The 20,517-nt window shown below is 32.4% G+C and overlaps 2 protein-coding genes across 2 annotated transcripts; both read right to left on the minus strand.

Annotated features, from left to right (window-relative positions):
- Positions 1-1,157: 1,157 nt before the first annotated feature.
- Positions 1,158-16,824, minus strand: LOC132743975 (beta-lactamase domain-containing protein 2-like). The gene is made up of 7 exons (XM_060732574.1): positions 16,409-16,824; positions 14,213-14,404; positions 13,867-13,966; positions 12,348-12,453; positions 11,291-11,413; positions 10,774-10,964; positions 1,158-1,217 (listed from the first exon to the last, which is right to left on the minus strand). The coding sequence occupies exons 1-7, from the start codon at positions 16,549-16,551 to the stop codon at positions 1,158-1,160; spliced, it is 915 nt and encodes a 304-aa protein (XP_060588557.1). The 5' UTR covers positions 16,552-16,824.
- A 997-nt stretch (positions 16,825-17,821) lies between these two features.
- Positions 17,822-20,119, minus strand: LOC132743976 (uncharacterized). Its single transcript, XM_060732575.1, has 4 exons — positions 20,101-20,119; positions 19,742-19,932; positions 18,722-18,973; positions 17,822-18,103 (listed from the first exon to the last, which is right to left on the minus strand). The coding sequence occupies exons 1-4, from the start codon at positions 20,117-20,119 to the stop codon at positions 17,903-17,905; spliced, it is 663 nt and encodes a 220-aa protein (XP_060588558.1). The 3' UTR covers positions 17,822-17,902.
- Positions 20,120-20,517: the final 398 nt, after the last annotated feature.

Consider the following 20,517-nt stretch of genomic DNA (forward strand, 5'->3'; position numbering starts at 1 on the left):
ACTCGAACAGAAATGGGCTGTATAAAAAACAGAAAAATAAAGCGTTGTATAACTTGATTGTGAATTACCTGCCCCTGAAATAAGCAAAATTGTCAAATTAAAGGGGATTTAACTCAAAACCGAGATCGTTGAGCTCGGTTAAGCTAAATTTATTCTATTACCTTATAATATAATACTATGCAAAGTTCCAATAAATTCTATTAAGCAGTTTTCTATCTGCTTTAAGTGACACTATCTTAAACTGGAATATATATTAAGCCATTTGTACGACTGTATCCCAGCAAACAAAAGACGTTGTACCAACGTTGTACTGACGTTAGACCCTGACGTTTGGTAAACGTTGGCAGAAGGTTGGATTTGAAAGTTTTTTAGACGTCAGAATCCGACGTCTATACAACGTCATAAAATGACCCTTATCCAACCTTATCTGACCATAATCCAACCTTTTCTGACCATTATTTGGGCATAATCCAACCTTTTCTGACCATTATCTAGACCATAATCAAACCTTTTCTGACCATTATCTGACCATTATCCAACCTTTTCTGACCATTATCTGACCATAATCCAACCTTATCTGACTATGATTTAACCTCATTTCAAACTTTTTGGAATATGATTTTTTTTTCATTTTAAGCTTATTAGTAGGGTAAACAAATAAGCATTCTTTAAATAATTTTAACAATTTATTTTCAATACACGAATTACGATGGTTAGGAAACTACCCGCCTATATGACTGAAATACTGTTGGAAAAAGGCGTAAAATGAAACAAACAAACAAACAAAACATGTACAAAACAATAAATGTGGTACTATAACAAATGTAACATTAACATAATGTATTTCGAAACTATTAAACTTGACAGTATGTACGTAAATAACGCTTCATGTATCAAATAATCATGTTTTAGATATACAAAATTCTTCATAAACATTAACACTGACATTTTTTATGGTTAACATTCATGCATGCTTTTCTTATAGCACAAAGTCTTATTTCCGACTGAACCGATCATCCTGATGTTGAGATTTTTCAATCATCTATCCAACTCACTGATTGTTTTTTTTTCTTTGTATATTTTTCTTTGTACTTTTTATCTCAATGTTAAATGGAACAATATTGTGAATATTTTGATATTACTACAAATAGCAATGTTCATATATCGTAATTAGCATTCTTCTTTCGTCCACCTCCACTATGGCGATCTGGGGCATACTTTAAAGTTTAAGCATATCATAATCTGAACCTTTACCGTCTCCAACCTGAGATATCATCATTCATACTATCTGAAATTTAAAAATTAATCAAATAATCAGTTACAATTGCAAGAAATAAATCCATTTTATATATTACAATTAAATGAAATTCTGACAAAACTATCCAACTACCTTAACAAAAGAGGCTAATTTTTTTTATTTACTTAAGAAATAACATCGGCCTGAGAGGTGTATATCGGCTATTTAACACCGGTTTGGAGTTTTGATGCGTAGGAATTGACTACGAAGGCCGTAGGCCTGAGTGGTTAATTTTGTCGCATCAAAACGACAAAACCGGTGTTAAATAGCCGATATACACCTCTCAGGCCGATCTTATTTCGATTCTAACACTATAAAATAAGGAAAATCACTAATGTTATTTTTCAAGCGGAAATAACTTCCGGTGCCGATTTTCGTATAACGCTGTTCGATTTTCGCATCCTACGGTTGCGAAGATAGAGAAAGTATTAAACAAAAGAAATAATAAGAAAAAACACGTTATTTTATCAAGTTTTCAACATTAAAAACTTACGTCGTATTGTGTTTACATCAGTGCCGCATTTATCATTCTTGTATGTATGAAAATAACGTCAGCTTGTTTATGAATGAGTTGTTTACTTAGGATGACGTCATTACGCTGCTTACGGATTGGCGCCGTTTTGTCAAAATATTTATTAGCTGATATGGATCTAATATGTGGCGTTAGTGTATGTGAGATATTATTTCGGTATTGTATGAAAAGAAAACATTATACGAACTGAAAATTTAAATAAAAATGCTTTTAATTGTTGCTTTAAAATGCTTTGTAAACTATACAATCGAGGGTGAAAACATAACAGCGCATATACAAGTAGTCCCTAACGGGTGTTTATTGGCAGTTTAACACTAGTGTTTTTCCTTCTTTGTCTATAGTGACAAAATCACGTGAGTGTTAGAATTTAGTTTAAACCATGTAGTTTCATGTATCTATATATCCATTGATTTTGATAAAAATGGCTTCGTGATCAATGTAATATTTTGAATATACCTGTCACAAATCTTGTGTGTGTTTTTCTTTTCCTCTTAATAATTTCATCTTCCTCCTCTGAACTTTCGACAGTTGTTGAATTATCATAATTTTCACAATCTCTGATATTTACTGAAAGACAAAACAATATTATGATTATCAAAGCACGTTTACGAAAACAACCTGATAAAATGTTTAATTAATTAATTATTTTCATTAAGTATGACCTGAAAATTTAGTCAGATATTATGATTTTTGCCTGCGCAAAATTTAATATGAAAATTATATTTTTTATATTTATTATAAGTTATACAAATGCTACAACATCAAAGAAATTCACATGTTACTGTCATTTTTATAGATATAATCTCTGCCCAGCATGATCCGATCTGCTAAGAGTATAAAGGACAGACTGGCTGAGGGTACAAACGTTTTATGATATGAGCATATAACTTGTTTCACTATATTTGATAAGCAGGCTAATTAACAAACTGTTATTTTTATTGATTTATAACCTTGATAATGTGTTTACTGACTGATAATATGTTGTCTGATTACATTAATGAAAAGATAAGTAGTCGAAAACAATGTGGTTTTAGATATATCTTACCAAAGTTGTATCATTTACATGTATTAAATGCCATGAATCATTATCATAATATAAGAAACACGTGGTATGCTCATAATGCATGGGTAAAATACTTCAATTTAACAACCTGTAGTTAAGAACTTCACAAACATCAAAATCAAACTGTGCTTGAGACCCTACAGTTATCTGATACATGTGTATATAAGGGAAATTCTTGTTGATAAGAAATAAGAGGAAATTTTATATGCCAGCATTTGAATAATGAGAGTCTAATTAACGTACTGCATTTAACCTTCATTGATTTCAATTGCTAGTTTATTTCATACCATTGATTTAGTCCTTGTTCTAAAGCAAATAATAAAGTGCTCTAACGAGGAAACGAAATTATTTATCTCGCGAAATCATGTGACTTTAAGTTTTACGAGTCAAACTTTACAATGATCAATTAACCGTCGAATACATGCAAACATGCGGTAAATAAGCATTAAAACAATATATCACGTTTGCCTACCTTTTCTATTTGTTTGGAATACACAACTTTGTCTGTTAATCTGTCGTTTTTGTCCGCCAATACAATTGAATTTCAAATCCGATAAAACTCCAATTCGAATTTACTAGATTATTTACCACTATAAAATGAAGCCCACAAAAATGATTACAACTTCATTGTCAATTATTTAAACACTTCTTTGACTAATTCGAGGAAATAAGTTATTATTAAAAAGAAAATATAGTGCAAATATATATTATACTGATCTGCGGCTATTTGTTTACCGAGCGCCACCTATCGAATATCGTACGGTAGCCACCCACGTGACACTGTTGTTGTTTTGATTATCAGATTACCGACCAAAATCCGACGTCGAGTCGACGTCAAAATGAAACGTTTGTTAGACGTCGGGGTTTCAACGTTGGTTTGACGTTGTGTGAAGGTCGCCGACGTCGCGACCAATTTTCAACGTTGATCCAACGTTGTGTCAACGTCGGGTGTTTGCTGGGATATGGTTTTTGGTGTATGGTATTATATGAAATTAGGTGTCAAAGCCCTAATTATTTAATAACAAGCATAAAATTTTCAATACATAAACCAGATCTTTCTTAGACTTCGTAAATGAGTAAATGCAGGTATTTTGTACCGTTAATTAGATACGAATGAACTGGTTATGTCCAACCTATCATCGAAGTGTTCAGAGTGTTCCGGATATCTCGTCCGGTACAGTAGGGTGAACGTTTCGGTTGTCAAAAATAGCGTTTTTCGTGCGTCCGTTTTTCGTGTAACGTGCGTGCGTATAGCGTGCAACGTGCGTTTGCTGAAACGCTTTCTCAAGCGTGCATCGTTTACAAGCGTTTAACATTTATCGTTTTTCGTGTATCGTTTTTCGTTTATATCGTGCGTCTTGAAAGCGTGCGTTTCTTATTCCCAGAAACGTTTAGCGTGCGTCTGCGTTCGTCTAATCGCTTATTAAAAAGTACGTGTTTTGCGTCTGTTACTATTGACAAGTAATTAAAGGAATATTCTTAGATAGATACTATTATGTAAATTTGTTGTTTCTTTAACATGTAAGAGATGTTCTTTGTCCCTGTCAAAGAATAGAAATATTATATAAAGAAGTATTATTGTGATATTTTACATTAAAGTTTAAAGTTAATTTGTAACATCGCAGTAGTAATCAGACTAGCACCCCACCCTCCTTTAACAAGTTCATACTTCTGACTTTTCATCAAAGACTGTCCGGAATCCTATCGACGAATGAATATTAGGGTGATAATTATTTTTAGACAGTTCCTTCCTATTTTTTCTGACAGATTTATATCGATATGTAAACAGCCTGGGCAGGAACTCGAACCCCTGACACTCGGAATACGATTCGGCGGCTCTTGAGTTCCTCTGAGCTATTTCGGCCGCTTACACGTTTTTGTTGTTTAAATACTGAATAGTTATAAACCTCACTGTATATGCAAATATTTCTTCGAATTTCCCAGGGTTACTTAGCATTGTGAATTAATTCTAGCTGGCTATACAAATGTTTGTCAGTCACAGGGTGAGAAAAAAGTGCATTCTGACATGGACTCGAACCCGTGACCCTCTAAATACCGTACTGCAGCTGTACGGACATTTGTTTTTAGTAGTTTCATTATTTGTACATGTATAGTGAAACATTTACTTAATTATACATTGTTACAATTTCTATATTTTGTACAAATAAAAAAATAGCTAGATATTTTTCTAGATAAAAAATTCTATGGTGGCTAAAATTATACCATGTTGCGCTTTTTTAGACATGTAATCACAACGGACAGGCTAAGCCACCCTTAAAGTTTACAAAATTCCCCCATTTCGGTCAGCTCATAATCAAGGCATAGACTACTATATTTTGTATGTGGCCAGCTGGGCTTTTACTGTTCACTTACAAACCGTATACATGTAACACCAGATAGCCGAACAGATGCGCAGGCTGGTCTGGATCCATGCTGGTCGCAAACTCATTATGTTGGTTTTATCGTGACGCGGGCTCAAATATATCTTAATCTTTATATGAGGTCCATAAAAAAAAATAACCCACTTTGATAAACATATAAAGCTTTCTTGATTTTTACTCTGTATATTATTTTAAAATCACTTTTTAGGTTTATTCAATCCGTAATCATTACTTAACATAATACCCCTTTGAGATACCCGAGATGAGCCTGTGTCGCCTTTTGCTAACTTAAAAGTATATAACTTATCCATATATAACCATATAATTCTTTGAAGATTTTTCTCAGCTGAGTAAGAATAGGTATTGCTGTAGTCCCAAGTCACTTGTTTAACTTCCCTCAAGTAAGTTTATAAACCTCCTAACTGATAAAATTCTAACTATAATATACTTAATATCACCTATGTATTTATATAAATTTACAAAAAACCATTTTGCATACTAGTATATTCTTTTGGGACCTGTAACAATTTCAATTGATTGTAATTTTAATTTTTTTTCCTACAATGTCAATTTATGCTTCATAGGTAGGTCAGTTCATTAAAAAGAGCATAATACAAGATCCCTGTGAAAAGTAATGTCAAATCCAAATTAACTTTATTTAATTAAAAGCTTTAAATAGATGACTTAAAAAAAAGAAGATTTCAATAATAAAGAATGTCAAATAATGTTAAAGTAAATTCTATGTGGACCCCAAATTATTAAAGAAAAGTGCCACATAAAATGTTGATACACCAAGGTGATTTTACCTTTAAACTTAACCTCATAGGAAATGATACAGATTTTTTTTTATATAACATAAATCTATTATATTAATTAACAAACATATCTTATTTGATAAAATAAGGTAGTCCTAACAAATTTCATTTACAAAATATGAGAATTATGGCAAAACTCCTAAGATGCCTAAATGTCCAAGATAATGCACTAAAGCACTACAAAATATGAAAATTTTACCTAATTATAAGAGCCTTGGAAATTAAACAAAGCTACAAAAGGAACATTAATCTATCATATTAATTAACAACGATATCTAATTAACTAAAGTAAGGGAAGTCCCACCAAATTTCAGTACAAAAATAATAAGAGTTATTGCAAATTTTTCCTAAAGATACCTTACTGTTTTAAGATAGAAAACACCAATTCACTACAAAATGGGGATTTTTTACCTTTATTATAACAGCCTAGGAAATGAAACAGAATTATAAGTTGCAACATAAATCTATTATATTAATTAACAAGCATATCTAATTGATTAAAATAAGAATATCTCAATAAATTACATTGAATATTCAAAAAATTATGGCTTATTTCCTATGATGTATAACTATACAAACTTACACACTTAAATTCATTAAAAATGGGAGTAACATTACCTGATTATAACCTCATGGTAAATGAATCAAAGTTAAATAAGCAACATAGTATTATTATATTAAGTTATACCTAAATCAAATTGACTTATATAAGAAAATCCCAACAAATTTCATTGAAAATTAAGAAATAATGGCTAATTTTCTATAATGCCTTATAAATAAATTTCATTATACGTATTATCACCGAAAATCTTTTTTATATCAATCATGTTTGCAAGTATGTTATATAATATATATATTTAAGAAATAATATATCCCAAACAGTGATTTTATCGCTCAATAACATCACTGTTTGGATGCAATGTTCGGATGCGAAGAATTATAATGATGCACATTCAAATGACAAACCAGTGTTGTTATCAAGCGATAAAATCACTGATTTGGATATATTATTTCGATTCTATCACGACATCAACAAATAAATGTTGCTGATACTTGATACTTGATAGTTAAGCAAATTGCACCTCAGATTTGTTTCCGTACTTATTTTTCAGCAGTCGTCAGATTTTTTGTGGTTACGTCACGTGTATAATGATTACGTCACATGTCTAAATATAGAATGTCAAACTGTGCATCTATTGCATAAGTAACACACACTTTCTGTTCTTCTATGTTCAATAGGGTAAATGCGGGTCATGTTAGAATATATTATAACCCATAATGCATGGTATTTATTATATATATTTATAAAATTGAAAAAAGGTGGTTAAAAATTGAGGTGGAAACTGTCAGGGCCGAAACGTCCAGGAGGTGTAAAGTCCTGAAACATATAGATTTAGCCTTGTCTGGAAAATATGTTGGGCTGCCGGTCTGCAATGTATGTTTTCCTTTGTTTAAAAAGGTCATGTATTAATTTCGTTCGCCTGTATGTAAATGATTTGATAATTTGATCGCTGATTTGCTAAAGTTACTACCATTTTGTTTTATTTTGTTTAGGCCAGAAGCGGTGTCGAAGTACAGTAATTATTATCTATCTAAGACATTCCTGGTTACAGCAAAGTTATTTTTTCAGAAATGTGCATAAAGACGACCCTGTTAAATAATTTTTTAATGCATGTATTAGCGCGCTTGATGGCTTATAATTTCAATAATCATTTGTTTAGGCTGCCTGACAAAAAATAATATTGTGCCAGGTTGAGTGCATTCGCTGATTGATATCATTACAGCTCTAACCTGGGACATAAGATAAGTTTAGTTAACATAAACCCGTTTAAAAATACATGAATGGCTAGCTAATCATTTAATCAAATCACTAAACTATCTAGCTAAAGTTGTTAAAAATTTATATGATAAGGATATTTTATAAGGATATTTTGCGTGCGTTTTAGCATGCATATATCGTTTAGCGTATTTCGTTTTGCGTGCGTCTGCCTATTTCGTTTCATAAAGCGTGCGTGTAATGTGCGTTTGTTTAGCATGTAACGTGTGTGCAATTTTTCCGGAACGTGCGTTTTGCGTGTAAACTGAAACGTTAACCCTACTGTATCACATACACAAAATAAAGACCGTTTAAAGTGAAATAAGAGTAGTTTTTCATTAACGCGCCTATAGTATAACGCTAACATTTAGCGCGTCTTTACACAATCTTTGTATAACGCTAATGACGTCACGTCAAATTATATGCATGGATGTGCAATACTGTAACCATATTTACTGAGTGGCAAAATCGTCACCGGTGTGTGATAAGCATATTAATACGGGGAAGTCAAAGACCAGGCCCGCGAAGCGGATCCGGGCTTTGGCTTGCCCAGCTATAGACTACACGTGTATATTTAAAAGAAAATCAAATAAAAAACAATTAGAAATATAATATATAGAATTCTATACCTATCAATGAAATGTTCAGTGTCAGTTCTAGTCGGGCGCCGCCATTTACAATGAAACTCAATGATAATAGGCGGGGTATTCCGATAATGGAACAAATCTCAACTTTTCGTATCAATAATAATTGTCGAGTGTTCCGAGTGTGAAAACGGAAGCGGGCATGTAAAACGAATGACACCTTTAAAACGAAAATAATGAAGGATTTTTTAATGACTTCCCCGTTTATACTGGGAAGTCAAAGTCTGGGCCCGCTTCGGGCCTTGGCTTGCCCGGCTATAGACTACACGTGTTTATTTAAAAGAAAATTCAATTAAAAAACAATTAAAAAAAATATAGAATTCTATACCTATGAATGAAATTTTCAGTGTCAGTTCTAGGTTGGCGCCGACATTTACAATCTAACTCAATGATAAAAGGCGGGGTATTCAGATAACGGAACAATTCTCAACTTTTCATATTAATAATTATCGTCGAGTGTTCCGAGTTAAAACGGTCAAGCAGTGCATGTAATACCGAATGACACCTTTAAAACGGAAAGAATGAAAGGATTTTTTAACAACTTCCCCGTTCATAGGCTTTGCCTAGTTTCAAATTAGGCATTAATTGCCTAATTTCATATTACATATTAAGCGCATGTCAATAAATTTCAATTTTAAGTGATATGAAAGATTATTTTCTGTTGTGCTGTCTTTGTAAATCCAATAACTTATCCAGTTTCCTTATTTTCCTCATCTTTTTCCTCTTGATTACAGTTTCAGACCTAAAATAAAATTGCGTTCTTAATATTTATATAGATCTATACTCATATATTGTAATGCCCTAGAAATTTTACCTTTTTTTAGTGATTTCACTGTTTATTTCTACTTTCACTTTCGTTTTGAGAAGCTTTTACTGGCGACAAGACAGTAAATATTGTGGTGTCCTAATGAAACATACAGGACATCAACTTAAATCTACGTATTGTGCCAGCAATTTAATCATTCTTGATTCTGGACGCTTTTCCTCTAATGTTATCCATTTCCCTTAATGTTATCCGTTGTAGAATCCAGTGTTTTTAATCTGTTTTCGTGACTTCTGTCAAAATAGTTAATTCCTTAATTTTACACTCAATATTATATAGTTCGATTGTTTATGATGCAGCCTCACTTAATATATAGATTTTCCTCATAAATCCATCTGAATTTAATTGTTAGCACTGTATGTTTATGAAACATTGCAATGCATTTTTCAAAGTCGGCCATGTTGGACTAATACGTAGAGATTACGTAGTGAATGCAAGGGATAGTTCTTTATCCGATTGCGAATAAAAAGGAACACGTTACCCTAACTATTTTACTTTCGATATTAGCGCATGATAGCTTATAAATATTTCTAAAAATCATTTGTTGAGGCTGTGACAATAATTAATTTCGGTGCTAGATTGAGTGCATTTCAGTTCTTACATAAACTCGTTTAAAATACATTTCTAGCTACCATATAGATCTATATGATAATCAAAATTTATCGCTTAACGATCTACATCTAACTAAAGTTGTTAAAAACTTAAAATTATTACGATGTTTTAATAAAGGTTTAGAAACGTTTTCATTTTGCGTGCGTTTTAGCGTGCGTATATCGTTTAGCGTATTTCGTTTAGCGTATATCGTTTTGCGTGCGTCTGCGTATTTCGTTTCGTTTTGCGTGCGTATAACGTGCGTTCGTATAGCGTGTAACGTGCGTTCGTATAGCGTGCAACGTGCGTTTTGCGTGTAAACTGACACGTTCACCCTACTGTATAAACGAATAACTTCAATTTTATTGGTACATGAAAAAAAAAATCATACAATAAAAGAATTAAAACATGCACAAAATTAAGACTAAAGGTCTTCCTAATAGTATGTTTACGTGCAGATTTGACGGTGACTGAGAGGAGGTCACCTACTTATGACTCTTCAATCAGCCAATCAGTGGCCGCTTTCGCCTTGAACTTCATGAAAGCGGACCAGTTTCTATTTTAACCGTCTGGAAACCAGCGTGTACATGCTTTCAAGATATTACATGAAAACAGAAATGGCGTGGCTTACTCTTTTAAGATAGATAATTTAGAATCAACATAATTAAGTACTAAAAACGTAGGATTTAATGTTAATGCGGAAAATTATATTCCAAATGTCTACTTATTGTTTTTTTCTTCTTTTTTTTTCTAAGGCATAGATGATGACTTGTCTGACATCTTTAGTCAGAATAAAGCATGCTTTACTTACTTCAGCAAGTTCCACCACAGTCTGTGTAGAACGTGCAAACACTGATTTTGGAAACAAAATTAAGTTGGTAAACATCTTGGCATATTTAGGTACCATAAATGCTTTCAATAAGAATTTCCAAATTGGATCTTGATTGATTCGTGCAGCTCGGTAAAACTGGTCGTTTGGAGTATTCATCCACATGTCAAGACCTGTAGATGGAAAGAATGCATGTAAGATGTGCCCTATTTAATGCCAGCGTATCTGTGAATGCATTAGACCGATGTATGATTCGATCGTATCGTTTAGTAAGTTGCTCTGTTATTTTAAGAAAGCAAAAGAAGGCTTGTTATGACAGGACATGTGCAATTCAAATTAACTTACGTTCCTGTGTACATATATTTTAAAAACATTCCAATATTTAGTTCCGTTTTTTATGAGTAAGATAGATCATGTAAGCTCTATATTCATGAAACTTAAGAATATAAAATAACGATTTCTTTTGTATTTAGATTTAAAAAATACTTGGTATTTGTACCGTGTATATCTGCAATATCTTCTTTAAATATTTTAGTTATTTCTCGGCCTTTTGGATCTGCTTTCCTTACCAAAGTGTCCACATATGGGCCGTATGACACCGTATGATAACCTAAAGCTTGGCCTGCAAAGTAACATGAAATGTATTTATAATTTATCAATACATTAATTATTACAAGTATATTTCGAACAAAAATAGATGAAGATGAATCAAATTATCTTATTCAAATTTCGTCAAAATTATAACATTATGATATTTTTATAATATTTGTATGGGTACTAATCATCTAATCATAATCTTTAACATGTTCTTTCTTTAAAATTTTAGATTTGACTTAAAGTAAAAATAATATTATTGTTTTTGTTCTTTAAGTCTTAGCATTTTTCAAAAACATGAGGAGTATACATTCTTTATTATTATTTTAAACTCTTTAAATTATATAGAGGATATTGAATGAGTGTAAGTTCAATACTGAATTTATTGAGTGCAATAAATTCAATAATGAACTTACACGAATTTAATATTCTATTTATCACATACCCAAAATAAAGACCGTTTAAAGTGAAATAAGAGTCATTTTTCATTGATTTAGCGCGTCTTTACACTATGTTTGTTAACGCTAGTGACGTCACGTCAAAATATATGCACGGCCGTGCAATACCATTTTTACGGAGTCGCAAAATCGACACGGGTGTGTGATAAATTTTTATTTTGTATACAATGATGGGGAGATGTGAGCTAGAATAAAAAGGGCTGAAATGTATAAAGTTAAGTAAAATTTGAAAATGCGAAATGTTTCTCACATGAGAAAAATAGCATTGAATGTGAACTACTTTGCAATAAAATAGCAAATAGTGGTACTTTGACTGCCATAAAAAAGTACTTATTCGCTATAACTGTACTTATAACCAAAACTGAAAAGGAACTAAAATTGGCTCAAATATATGGCCAATAAGTAAACTTGTTTTGGAAAATATAACGGGGACACCAAAATGAAAGCTTTTGGAAAATAAATATGATATCATTTTTAGGCTTAATGAGAAATTTTTAGCATTACCTGCTGGCCAGGATGTTTTTTGTCGTGCTAATATTCGTTCAACTTTCTCTGGGTTTTCTTTTATATCTCTCAAATGTATAGACTCGTCAATAATTGCCAGTCCTGCCTTTACAATTAAAGTGAGACATCCAAATTATTTATGAAAATCAGAGTTATGCATGTATAACCCTTTTAAGTGCAACACGATGTGTTTGTAAAGTCTTTTTTTCTGTTTATTAGTAACTGGTCATTTTCCAGCAGACAAGTCTAGCGAGAACTATTTTCAAACGTTTTTCGTGTCATAAAACATCGCCTTAGAAAGCTACTGCAACAAAGTTTTCCTTTTACTATTCACATACAAATTCTAATATTAAACAATTTACTAAATTTAACTTCTATTAGTTATTTTACCAACAACAGTTTAGCTTTCATGAATGACGGATGAAAACATCACTTTTACATAAAAAGGCCACATCCTTAGTAACATATCAGCTCCCGTTTCTAAAATACAACGCAATGCAAAGCTAAGATAGGAACCAAGGGAGAAAAATAGTCCTGCTCTTCCGTATGTAATACCGTATTTGTCACTAACATAATAGGAACTTTTATCCGTAAAATTAGCACTTCATAATTTTATTGTATTTTAGGTAGAAAAAGTATGTATTATTTTTTTAATTATTCAAACATCATTGATTTACTCATTAGCCTGTTGATTGTTTGTAATTAATTTGCACGGTTTTGAATTGGAACAGTCCATTCAAAATTAATGGGTTTTCAACCTAAAAAAACAACTTAAAATGAGCTAAAAACAGTATAGAGCCTGGTCAGACTGTATGGATGTGTGAGATGGTCTGACCCTATACTGGTGCATGGTGAATGCTAAACATTTTCGGTTCTAGTAGGTTGAAATTTAGTCGTTAGATTTTTTATTTATTATAACATTGAAAACGTATCTTCCCTAAAATCGATAGTTAACCATGAATGTCTAAAGCCTGTATCACATCAACCACAAGAAATTTGGTTCGCACGATTTGCAGAGAAATATGTGCCATAGAAAGGTCGCAGGCAATTTCGCAGTCAATCTAGACAGATTTGTGGATATATCACCTAATGTCATTTGATTACGGCCATGGTAGCCGCAGGATGCTCGTGCGGCAAACCTGCAGTCTTCGCAAGACAAACGCAAAACATTTTTACATGAGAACCTCTAGAAATCGTGCGTCTGTCGAAAGATTATATTACGACAGTCTTGAGGCGTCCAATAGCTGTCAAAAAACGCAGAAATAATGTGCATGTTGAAAAATCTGTCTGCGACGTTGCGGCAACCTTGCGATCTTAAAAAATCCGTACAAATGTCTTGCGGCTCCCGCACGAAACACAGCCATTTTTGTCAGAATTCGTTCCTACAACTGCCGTAGGGCTGATGTGATAGAGGCTTTAGGGACAGGATCGCTTAAACTTTGAATGAGCGGTTCCGAATTCAGGGCGGGGCTACTCCATTGCACAAATTCAACAGGTAAAGGGTTCGATACCAACTTACCTGATGACTCATTAGCATTTCTACAGTGATGTTTTCTTTCCCTTGTTGAGCGAACTCTGGCCAGTAATGCGCTATTGGGCGATTATAGTCTAAATATCCCCTGCAATCGTATATAAAAATAATGTTAACGCTTTGAATGTATCCTTTTATTGAATTTTGTCTCGGAATGACATTTATTTTTACTAGCAAAATATTAGCATTATTCAATCAAATATAATTACCTCCTTTACAAAATTTGTACTTTATGCACAGCGATAATTAAAATGTCCGTCGTCATTTCACTGCGTAAAACCTGATTTATTGTAGTTCTACTGAATTGTTTGCGTTAGTTAATATGCATGCTTACATTTCTACCATTTTAGCTACAACTATTGCGGCAACACCTTTGCTTGCAGAATATCCTAGCGTAATAGTGTCATTCTTCCAGGGGCTTTGTGCTTCAAAATCGGCGTACCCTCCCCACATATCAAACACCAAGTCGCCTTTATGATATGCTGCAAATGCTATGCCTGGATTCCTGTTGTTTTCAACGCTTTTCCTTAAAATTTGAAAAAGTTTAGCAAAAAAATGATATGCTTTTGTTTTGATCCTATATATGTTTAGTTCGAATAATGTTGCAAACTACAAGAAAACTACTTGAAAACAATGATCGATTTCGCTTTTATTAGTATCATAGTAACATGTTAAGATTTTTCTCAAGCACACGCACGCACACACACACACACGCGCGCGCGCCAAAGCACGCACGCACACGCACGCACACACACACAAACACACACCTTTCGTTCTTTTTCATTGAAAATTTGGTTTATTACAGCAATTTGAAGAAAAAAAATGTGTTGCAGATGTAAAAAAAATGTATTGTGCTTGATCTCTTTCTTTGTAAGTTCGTTCGTTCGTTCGTTCGTTTGTTCGTTCGTTCGTTCGTTTGTTTGTTTGTAATACATGTATAGCGTTTGCACTGTATGGAAACTGTAGACTGCATCGTCCTCCAGATACGATGATGTGATTTCGTTATTTTATACAGCAAAAAAATAAAACATACAGATCACTGTAAATTCATATTCAAAGGATGTTAGTTTCGATAAACCATGTTTCATTGATTCTGTCAATCAATAACAATGTAGTCTTCTTAATCGGTAATTTGTTCGAGGACCTATACTTAAACCTAATGATAAACTAAGTAAATATTTGACAAAACCGTTATAATCAAAATACGAACTTTCGAAAAGTGTTTATGTGTCTAGACGTCATAATGCATGTGTCTGATGACTTCATTAAATAATTGATAATTATTCTGGTAAAAATTAATTCATAACCAACGTTCCTTAGTTAGCACATTGCAATACTTAAAAGATGATTACTCGTATGCTAATGTTCGTGAACATGTACATGTTTTCCTTTTGTTATCAACGAGAAAACAAAGTCTCGTCACCATATCCGAAGGATGATACAGTTGGTTTCCATACCGTGACCGTACTGGGCCTTTAAACATACAAGAACATGACATGCATGTACGTAGATAACATCACTTTACGCATGGTTTACGCATGGTTATTTATAAACTACTGATGCTTAATCGGTTGGCCAATATACGAAACAAACTATTTTGTAAATACAAATGTATATTTAAATGTTTGGTTTACATTTTCAAGGTCGTTGCCCTGTAAGACTGAGTATGAAATAGTTTAAAGTCTTTGCATGGTGGTCGATAGCGACCACTTTATATCCGCGAGAATTTTTACCGTCAGTGTATAAAATGTCGCGGGCAACTGTTAAATCCGCGAGTTTTTTTTTTTTGTTTTTGTTTTTTTTCGAAATTGTATAAAATGTCGCGGATTATAGAAACTCTCGAGTTTTTCTGTCATACTTCTATCGTAAAAAGTCGAGTTTTGTAATATTTTGTTTTGTAATAAGTCCAGTTTGAGCATTAAGCTTCGACATTTTATGCCGGGAAATTTCTCTTTTCAAAAAAGTCGCGGCTAAAAAGGTCGCGGATTTCTTACAAAAAGTCGAGGATCTTTTACCCGCGACCTTTTGTGAAAATCCGTTGTTGAGGAATAAACAATCGCGTTCTATAAATTTTTCCCCTAGACTTTTTGTAGAATTTTAACAACACTTGCACAAAATGTCGAGGATTTCTTTCTGTTCCTCGACTTTTTATAGACAAACGAGGGATAAAATGTTAAGTCAAACCATGGACGCTACCGGCCACTAAAGTCAAAATATTCCTTGCTGTTTCCAACAACTGTTATAAATTATCGAGGTTTATACGTTCCCTGCGACATTTTGTACGATTTCGGCAGAAAATCTCGAGAATTTGTAAGTTGCCCGCGACATTTCATGATAAAACGATAAAATTTCTCGCGGGTTGGAAATGGCCGTAACCGGCCACCATAGAATTCAGTAAACACTTGAAAGTTTAAGGGGGCGTATATATCCTTGCAAACAGTGTGATTAAACTCACTCATACTGACTAAAAGAAGGTATCCGTCAGATTATTTAGATTACACTAGCCTGTTTTAACGTTATAAAAACATACCTGAATACTTCAGCTACACGTTTAAATGCTGGATGATAATACCCATCAACATTTACAGGTAGTTTTTGTTCCAGAAGGGACGAAATATAGGTATACAAAACAATCAAAACACAAAATGTAACACTTTGTCTTATAAATCCCATTTTCCACAAAATAAAGATCCGTATAATTTTAATATAAGCCTGCAAGTAAGTTTGATAAATTGTCTATGTCCATTTTTAACGAACGAGCTTAATTAAGTTCTTTGGTGACTGTTTGCTATAATAACCATGTACTTTTTTACAACTATTTAAAGACAGCATTCTTTCCAACTATTTAAAGACAGAACTTTGTTCGTAGATGGTAATTTCATTAACATTTATGTAACGTTAAAATGATGTTAATATTCAATATCCATGTTCCTAAACAGCTTGACTATCTGAAGTGGTGTACATGTACATTTAGTTAGTATAAGAAACGGTCGACTGATTTTTTTAAACCATCTGATTTTGAGTATACTTCGTGTAGTTAAGAAAAACGATACTTTCCTACGTTAAAAAAGACTTCCGTTAATTAATAATAATCTACAAAAAAAAACTACAATTGATTTGTATGTATTTTCTTTGGATAAACTTTTTAGCATAAAGCTGATGATAAATTGTTTTTATTAAATAAGAAAATTTACTGTAGTACAGCAAAGAATGTGTATGATATGTGAGAAAGAAATTGAATTATCATGAATAACTATCCGATATATTTACATGAAAATTGGCAAAGTAGTCGAAATATTATTATTATTATATTATTATTATTATTATTATTATTATTATTATTATTATTATTATTATTATCATTATTATTATCATCATCATCATTATCATTATTATTATTATTATTATCATCATCATCATCATCATCATCATCATCATCATTATTATTATTATTATTATTATTATTATTATTATTATTGTCATCATCATCATCATCATCATCATCATCATCATTATTTTTTTATTATTATTATTACTCTTTTAGTGATCTATAAGTTAATCAACAGGATGTCATCTGCTTTGAAAACATTTGGCAAATAGATCGGTTTATATTAATCATTGATGCCTGTTTTTATATTCCGACCGAATGCCGTCTAAAATTAGTTTGACTTCCTGTACAATTTTATCAATTAATATATATTATTTGGTAATCACACTGGGCAATAATCATCTTATGAAGTACACGCTATGAGATTTTTTCTTTCCTGAATTCATTTCAAAATGTACACTCAGTTGACGTTTTCTTCTCTTTTGTATATGGCTTTGCTCTTCTGCATGGTCGTTTAGTTGAAAAGATGTATGCCCTGCCACTACCCCCTATAAAGGTGTTTGTATGGAAAAATAGCAATCTACTTGTGTGTATTCGTAATAACCAGTACAAACACAACTTTCCAATGGTTTATTTTTACATTAATCCTAGATAGATACACAATACTTTTGACAGGATTCGATGATCTTAACTGATTTATACATTTTCATTACCGATATTACTTTCATGGTTATCTAAAGACTTGTACAAAGCATTTTCAAGGTCAAGGTAGCGCGGATCATCTCCAAGTCCATTGATAGATATATGGTTTGTTATATACATAAAGCCGAGCTTATTTGTCGCGTCCGCCATGCCAACTTGACCTCCGTGACCGGAATGCCCAAACATCAGTTGACCCTGGAAAATATAAACTTAATATGCTTTTTTTCGAAATAATTACAATAAATGAATTTGATTCATCGGTGTCACTTTTTTGAAACTCGATATAGATATATCTAAAACAGTGCATGGACGTTCCATTTTTGCATGGCTACCATATGCTACCTTTGACCAATAAGAGGTGCATTTTAAAGTGAATTGGTCTACAATGGGCACACCTTCCGCAAGTATTTCAAACAGTGATTAAAACAATAGAAATGTATCATTGAGTTAATCTTATGAAATATTTCTGTAATACAAAATGTTGGAAGAGTTGTAAAGTGATTTTTTATTAACATATTTATGACGAACAGTAGTTTTTGTTAGTTTCTGCTATATATTGATATGTCAAATCGGATCATATATCTAACTTCTACCAATAACATCCATACATAATTCTTTCGTGGTTTCTTGTCCCATATGATACTTAATACTATCTTCATAATTATGTATGGTATTAGACGTATTCCATAATAGACCAATTCACTTAAATAGGAATTATATATTGAAAATTGGTTTCATCCATATTGCAAATTAAATACATGTATTAAAACAGTTGATCTTTTTATCAATGAAAACAACGCAGTTCTACATTACCTTTGGGTTTTTCATTATCACCGTTCCGGGGCCAAACATGGAGTTTTCTTGCTTTATAACACTATCAGTTCCTTGTGACAGAGGCGTGGCTAGTTTCTTAACCAGCTCCGCGTTCAGTAGTACCTTACTCTTTGCAGTGCCACCATTTGCAAGTATCCCATACAATTTACCTAATCCCTCCGCAGTAGAGGTAACTGTGGCCGAAGTTAATGGCACCTCGCGTAAATCTGGGTTGTTGAACACTGACATATCCTTAGAAAAATGGTATAAGGGACATTAATTAGGTAATTGTAAATGGGTAATCGTATTTACATTTGTCGACAATAGAAAATAAGCCAGTATCGCTGTTTAAAAGGCTGAAGGGATGATATTTTATTAAGAGTGCATGTATACTAATAAATTACTTACCATTCGCAATCAGAACAGCCAAGTTATTTGAATCTTAAATCGTAAAAATGTATTTACATCATTGCCTGTATTTGGGATTGTTTAAGGCTGCATGCCTCCAGATGAGCCAAAATATTCCAAGAAAGTCAAATTGAGAAAAATGCAGTTAAATTTTAAGAATAAAGATTCAAGACCCATAAAAATGATTTACATGTTACGTGTGATCAATGACTAATTTTGTAATATTTATTACCATTATTATTTTACTGCGTGATTAACGCAATAAGAGCTACATTTATGTATGTTTTTGGTCTCTTTTTTGGTATTTTACGCGATTGTAAGTGCCGTTTGGAATGTGTAAATTACTCTTTTTGTTCACTGCACATTATTTTCATTTTTTAAATACATTTTTAAAATATTCATTAAAATTGGCATGAATCTGCAGCTGGAGGCTTGCTACTTTAAAGATGTTATAATATCGAAATCTATTACATGTATCATAATGATACATGTATTGTTGTTTATTTAACAATTTAAAATTGAAATATTCAAGCGTTGTTTATACCGATAATACATATATTAAATAATATATATTATAATTATATGAAGGGAACGACAAAACCTACAGCATACCTTTGTAAATTCGACGACAGCCTTCGCAACATTTACTAACAAAGAATCGGGGAAGAGAATATAATGGCCGAGAATAGGAAAGTATCGAGTTGACATCAGTGTCTCGAGCAACATTTCCCACATTGGCTGGGTGTAGAGACGAGCAGCTCTATAATATTCACTTTTAGGTGTATTTATAAACGTGTCAAGTTCTAAAAACGACAAAAATGCGGCAACATTATCGAATGCATATATGCACTAAGAATGTGTCATGTTCTGAAATGACAAATGAAATATGAAAAAAAAGACAGGATATTTAATCTATCTGATGTAACGTTTTGCTGAGTTCAAACGCGGAAACGAATAGAACAATTATTTACGGAAGCCCATAAGTGCCATTTTGTCTTAGGGGTTATGTCTTATGACTAATGACTTATGTATTATGACTTTTGTCTTATGTATTATGACTTTACAAAAAAGCGGCAAAAAGACAAGTTTCATCAAGCACGCTCATCATGGCAGCCTTTGGAGGTAAATCTGATAGTGAAACAGCAGTCGCTTTGGTAAGTGTTGAAATTTAAACAGTATGACAGTAGTGTATTTCTCCTTACTTGTATAATCATCTCCCTTACAAGGTTAGTGTTCGACTATGGATCATCTCAAATGAAAAAGTAGGTCACGGGGCACAACAATTATGTTAACTGTTAAAGTTAAACTGTTAAAGTTTAAGTATCAAGATATTTGCAAAACAAAATGTGTGAAACTTTATTCTGTATAAAATATACATTATTATTTCA

Source organism: Ruditapes philippinarum, unplaced genomic scaffold (assembly GCF_026571515.1).
Source record: "Ruditapes philippinarum isolate M1 unplaced genomic scaffold, ASM2657151v2 ctg108_1_1_1_1, whole genome shotgun sequence".
In the NCBI taxonomy this organism is placed as follows: Eukaryota; Metazoa; Mollusca; class Bivalvia; order Venerida; family Veneridae; genus Ruditapes; species Ruditapes philippinarum.

Coding starts and splice junctions, on each gene's coding strand:
- LOC132743975 (XM_060732574.1), bottom strand. CDS start 16,551: ATGGGATTTATAAGACAAAGTGTTACATTTTGTGTTTTGATTGTTTTG. Junction 14,405..16,408: donor CGTGTAGCTGAAGTATTCAG/GTATGTTTTTAT, acceptor TCAAATTTTAAG/GAAAAGCGTTGAAAACAACA. Junction 1,218..10,773: donor CTGTGGTGGAACTTGCTGAA/GTAAGTAAAGCA, acceptor TAAACTTTAAAG/TATGCCCCAGATCGCCATAG.
- LOC132743976 (XM_060732575.1), bottom strand. Junction 18,974..19,741: donor CTGTCGTCGAATTTACAAAG/GTATGCTGTAGG, acceptor CATTTTTCTAAG/GATATGTCAGTGTTCAACAA. Junction 18,104..18,721: donor TGATAATGAAAAACCCAAAG/GTAATGTAGAAC, acceptor TATATTTTCCAG/GGTCAACTGATGTTTGGGCA.